Source organism: Ziziphus jujuba, chromosome 9 (assembly GCF_031755915.1).
Source record: "Ziziphus jujuba cultivar Dongzao chromosome 9, ASM3175591v1".
Taxonomy (NCBI): Eukaryota; Viridiplantae; Streptophyta; class Magnoliopsida; order Rosales; family Rhamnaceae; genus Ziziphus; species Ziziphus jujuba.
The window spans coordinates 11,950,628-11,956,634 of record NC_083387.1 but is presented as its reverse complement, the minus strand read 5'-3'; the positions used below and the strand labels follow the sequence as shown (position 1 = coordinate 11,956,634).

Sequence of the window (6,007 nt, the reverse complement as noted above, 5' to 3'; positions counted from 1 at the left end):
CAATTCCAACGTTAAGTGTGCCATATTATAAGTTTCAGATGTCAAGAAAAATATTGCAAACTGATTATCCTAGTTTAATAATTGAAAAAACAAAAAAAAAAATCAGGTAATTTTTTTTTTTTTTATTCGGGTAAATTTAGTTCTCCCATGCATTACTTCCACGAAAAGCAAATATTTTGTATGAATCTTTTGGTGGTTTAGATGGTGATAAAGGAAAATTAAAAGGATGTACAGACATATAGAACAAAACCTTAGACATTTTTAAGGGCAGGACCTTTATATAAATAGAAAGAAATTTCTTCTTTTTTTGCTAATCAGATTTGTTTGTTCATCATTTAGCACACCATTTATTTCCAAAGTAGAGCTTCTGAATACCCAACGATACCAATTATTGAGCAAGTACCAAGATTTTTCTTGTCAAGAACCCCAATATTATTGGCGAGGAATCAGCAAATCGTAGACATTTCAATTGTTCAACAACTTGAGACCCACATCTTTTAGTTTAGGAAAAGGCAAATGATGAAAAAGAAGAAGATTTTGTTTGAATTCTGTTTTCATGCAGTTGGGCTGTCATGGTCAATTTGGTCAAAGTGTCAAATACCAATTGCCAATTGGGACCGTTCTTCCACCGCCCCCTTCTCCATTGCCACGCATTTCTCCCACTTTCAACTTCCTCTCCAAGTGCCTTTACCCAACTACGTGGCACTTGAAAAAACCAATCAAACACAACCAGGTTCTTACTTGGTATATCACCATCAACAAAGCTCTTGTTACACACTATCTTTTGCAAACTCCAAACGCTGTGGCAATAATTTATTTGGCTACTTTGAAGGTTTTGAGTACATAACTTTTGAAAGCCATTCCATTTCACATTTTCCCTTAGAGGAATGAAGATTCAAGAATTCTCTCTGGACTGCAGCATGAACTCTACAGCGTCGTAATACACACCAACCATGCTGCAAATTACTGTCTAATATATTGCTGCAATTCTTTCAGTTCTCAAGCCACATCATTTTTTTTTCTGCTTTGCCTCTGAGATTTCTGTTCACCATCATAATAGATTTCACTACAACATTACACCCCTACAATCTAAAGATTATGCTACAAGCTGTATCTGTTAAACTGAATGTCTTATAAAAATTCTAAATCAATCCTCAATTCACCAGCAGTGTTCAACCAATTCTTTCTTAACGCAATTAACACTATCTGATAGCCGAAGCAGTCTATCCACCATATGCAATAATGAATATGCATATGTTCCTGTTAATGTCTACATCATAAGAATTCAAACATAATGAACATTCGACCTATTCCTTAGTTGATTTTAACCTCGCGCTTATGATACTTAGTTCATCCCGAACTAGATACAAGGCTTCTACCATTTCTCACATACAAAAGAAGTGAAAGGCACATTTGAGGACTAAAATATCAAAAAATGAAAAATATAGCGAATCAGAAGTGTCATGTGGCAACTGCAATTTCTTATAGCTGGTTTCAAATTATTACCAGAAAATCAATATGGGATGATATTGGTCAAAACTGCATAAACATATTATAGAAACAGAAGCATTGACAACATATACATCATATAATACTGAAAAACAATGAACAACTACTGCTTTACTGGTATTTTTTTTCATTTTTGGATTAAATTACGATATGTGATGTTTATTCCACTCATGAGCTAGAATCATAAACAAACAAAATGCATCATATTGACATATGTGATTAATGAGAAAGCTAAACAGCTAGGAAAATACAAATTGATGTTGTAAATAGAACTAAAATGCAAGCTAAATAGGCCTATGACCAATTGAATCAGCGCATCTATTCTTCAAAATGTGCCTAGACACAGATGGTATATGGATAATGTGCAAATTTTGAATGACATGCAACTCAATTTAACCAAAAACTTATTTCAATTATTTTGCTGGCAGAGTAGTATTTGTAGGCTTTTTCTGTTTCACCTAAGGTCACATTTTTATTATACTGCAGGAATTACCACGAGTAGAATATGATTAGCATGTTATTGTACATTCACAAGTGTTATGGATTGTCTAGACACAGATAGCATATGGAAAATGAGCAAATTTTTAATGATATGCAACTCAATTTAGCAAAAAACTCATTTCAATTATTATGCTGGCAGAGCAGTATATGTAGGCTTTTTCTCTTCCATCTCAGGTCACATATTTATTTATACTGCAGGAATCACCACATGAGTAGAATATGATTACCATGTTATTATACATCTACAAGTGTTAGTATCCGATACTTTGGTATGAAGAATAATTAATTGAAAACCATGTTATTGCACATGCAAGCCCATTAATGAGAATAGCTGCATCAAACAACAAATGCATTCTCAACAACTAGGATTTCCTTCTTTCTCCTTTTTTTTTCTCTCTTTGTTAAAAAGACAATTATATAGCTCCTCAAACATAAATTCTAGAACATATTCACGTTAACCAATTCATCTCATGCTAGTTACACGTACTGATCTAGTCTACTAAATAAAAGCAAGAACAATTTCCTGTTAACTAGATATGTATAATTGTACCCAACTGAAATTAATTACATTCTTGAGGGAAAAACCTCAATGTTGCAATTTGATTATTGCAAAAGATGCTGTATTGTCTACATCTTAAAAAATCAAATGGTTAAATTAAATGAATGCTAGCTCAACTGTCACCCTTGGAGGGGAAAAAAAAAAAAAAAAGTTTGAAAAGAAACATGAGGGCAAATTGCCACAACATTTTATCATCCAAGAAAGGATGATACTACTTATAAAAAAAGAAAGAACCTATAATTTCCTATCTAAAAAATGAGGAACAGAGATAAGGAAAAAAAAAAAAAAGCAACCTCCTTTGCAATTCCCACTGAACAATCTCCTAAGTAGATTGCAATTGCACCGAAACACCAGGATTTGACTGATGATTTGAATTGTGAAACTCCTTAGCTCTTGTAGCCAATGAACTCCTCATAACAGAAGCCTTCCTTTCAATTGAATTCTCCTCCATATTCCTCTGGCATAGAGAACTCTTATCCGAAAACGAGTAATCTTCCAACTCATCCGACAAAGCCGAAAAGTCCTCCCTCATTAACAAAGCATTGTGAAGTATTGAACAAGCACCTATATAAGCAACTGCAGTTTTCACCTCCTCTCGTATTGGTTGACTCAAAACACCCCAATTCTTCAAACTAACAGTGGCTCTAAGTGCCGAGAGACGCATCCGGTTGTGTGCTGCATTGAAATACTCTTCACTTGAGCCAAGAACAGCATCAACAAAAGGAACCATTAACCATGGAAGCAAAGGGTACCTTCCATCACCAACGAAATACTGATCTATGGCCATACCATTTACATAAACCGGAGGAGAATTTAACACCTTCCCTCCTTCAATATCCTTATACAGAGTAGACGACCTCAATACCTCTGAATCGCCCTTATTGCCCCGAAACCCAGCCGCAATGCTCAGAATCCTTGAAGACGAATCCACAACGATTTGTGCAGCAATGATTTCTTCTTCTTGAAAGCTCTCTTTGATATGTTGATGAAACCCATTGTTTCTGATAATTCTGAACCTCGTACAATCAATGACACCGCAGCAGTGGGGCAACCCGGTTCGTAATTCGAAAGCAGCCGAGACCGATTCGAGCTCATTCGGGCTTAGGAAGTTAACCCAGAAACGAAAATCGGTGCACAGGACCCGGCACAATTGCTTGGCGCAAAACCTCGCAACTGGTTCGGGAACACCGAATTGCTTCGAGATTCTTGGGTAGTCCGAACCGGTGGCTAACCGAAACAGACCGATACCGAGACGGAGCTCGGCGGAGAGATTGAGAGGGAACCCAACTGGGTCACGACAGTCTAATAGAGGTTCAAGGGAGCCAGAGAGCCATTCGAAGGTCGAGGAGGTCATCCTGAAGCAATTCCTGAACGAGTCGGGGCTCCGAGACAGACCCAATTGGGTTCGATTCCTTGCACCGCCGGAACCGGCGCCGGCGTCGAAATCTTCGTCACTGGCGGCATCTCCGGGCTCGGAATCGAGCTCTGGGAAGTGGGTTCTCTTCCTTTTCCGTGAAATAGAGAAGAGAGAAACCGCGGTGGCGATTTCTTGGGAAGAAAGAAAATGGTGGATGAGAGGGAAAACATTGGGATATGAATTGGGATTGGGATTGAGGGAGAGAGAAGTGGAAGAAGGGAAGAGAAGGAGAAGAACCAGAAGAACAAGCTGCGAGATTAAGGAAGATAGTAAAGCTGCCAGTTTCCGGGATTCCATTAAATTTTTTTTTTTTTTTTGAATTTTCTTTTTAATTTTCTCGGGAATCGAGGAATGCTTGTCTGCGTGGAAGCTGGAGTGAATCTGGGAGACGAAATACAAAGGCACACCTGGCTGGCCCTCTCTGCCTCTCTGCAAAAATTTTATTTTGCTTTGGGTCGATTTTCTTTTTGGATGTTTCTTTCCCTCGGCACGTGACCCAATTCTTTGTTTGGAAGATTTTGGCCACCACATCTATATATATATATATATATATAAAATATTTTTTTTCTCAACATACTAAAGAAAAAAAAAAATTGAAAATTATGTATTATCATTAATTCAAATGTATGCATATGATTTTATACTTATTTATAGATACTAAAATATTTAGAATTTAATTACACCATAGACAGTATGTCTCAAAGAAAAATATTGTTTACGAATTAATTACAGGATATAGTATATTAGAACTATTTAAGTTTTGTTAGAATTTATGCTTCTTGGTAACAATATTATTTTTGAAGACAAAAATTTAATTATTCTTCGTCATAACAAATAATTTTGAAAACTTCTTCTTTAAAGTTAAACTAACAAAATAAGTTTTCAGCCAAAAAAAAAATAATAATAATAACAAAATAAGTGCGTTTTCTATATAAAAAAGAAAAGTTTAATTTCTATTTAAATAATATTGTTGTAACAGTTGAATCAACAAGTTGGAACGAAAGGGACAATAATGCAGGGATGACAGGAATGGTACGGACACACAATGGTGTCAACCTTTGCTACTTTGGTTTATTAACAAAACAGTAAATGTTGAAATTTAGGTCCCTAAAAGAAAAGGTTGATATTTAAAAATAATTATATAAAATATCTCTATATATATAATTATATTTAAATTAAGTTTTCAGTATTATAATTTTTTAAAATTTTTTGAATTATATAAATTTAAAATCATATTTATTAATTATTTGTTTCAATAAATATCATTTTACCTAAATATAATTTTAATATATAATTAAATTTATATTTAATTTTTTTTAATTTTTAATTTTAATCAGTGTTTTTTTTATATGAATCCTAATTCTGTGTGTCTCTGTGTGTGTGTGTGTTTTTGAAAAATAAATAAATAAAAATAAAAAACCACTTATCAAAAATTATGAAATTAATAAGCCTTAATGAAGTACTAAACATAGGTACACTTCAAAGAAATGTAACAAATATTGTATACTTCCCTTCTGCTCCATGAGGAGAGCCTCTCTGTAATGTCTATAAGCATTTTTTATATGAATAATACTTGAGGTATTAAATTAAATCTATCAAAATATAAAGCAAATGTCATGTATATGTAATTGTTTTATTATATTTAATTACATTATCATTATTTTAAAAATTTACTTATTCATAACTATATTATTTTAATAAGTTAAGAATAAAATATTAACATATAATTTTTAATATATATTTTAATAGATTTATTTAGTATTTAAAATTTTTATTTTTTACAAGAACTAAAATTACTCTATTTATATACTTATAAAAGGTTACTTATTCGCTACGTATGTTGACGGAGTAAATTTGTGTACAATTTGCTATTAAAAAATTAATTCATTAGTGGTTTAGGTGCTTTGTTGAGGGACCAAACTAGTAAAAGATTATGATGGTTAAATGATTTTGTAAGCAATGAGAGATGAAGTTGTATTCCTCAGTCATAATTTGAAAAAATGACAGAGTGTTGTTCAAGT

General features: G+C 33.4%; 1 protein-coding gene across 1 annotated transcript; it reads right to left on the bottom strand.

The window, feature by feature from the left end:
• Positions 1 to 2,565: 2,565 nt before the first annotated feature.
• On the bottom strand, positions 2,566 to 4,499 carry LOC125418377 (protein ALP1-like). Its single transcript, XM_048461809.2, has one exon. It carries the CDS (start codon positions 4,281 to 4,283, stop codon positions 2,892 to 2,894), a length of 1,392 nt encoding a protein of 463 aa, XP_048317766.2. The 5' UTR covers positions 4,284 to 4,499; the 3' UTR covers positions 2,566 to 2,891.
• Positions 4,500 to 6,007: the final 1,508 nt, after the last annotated feature.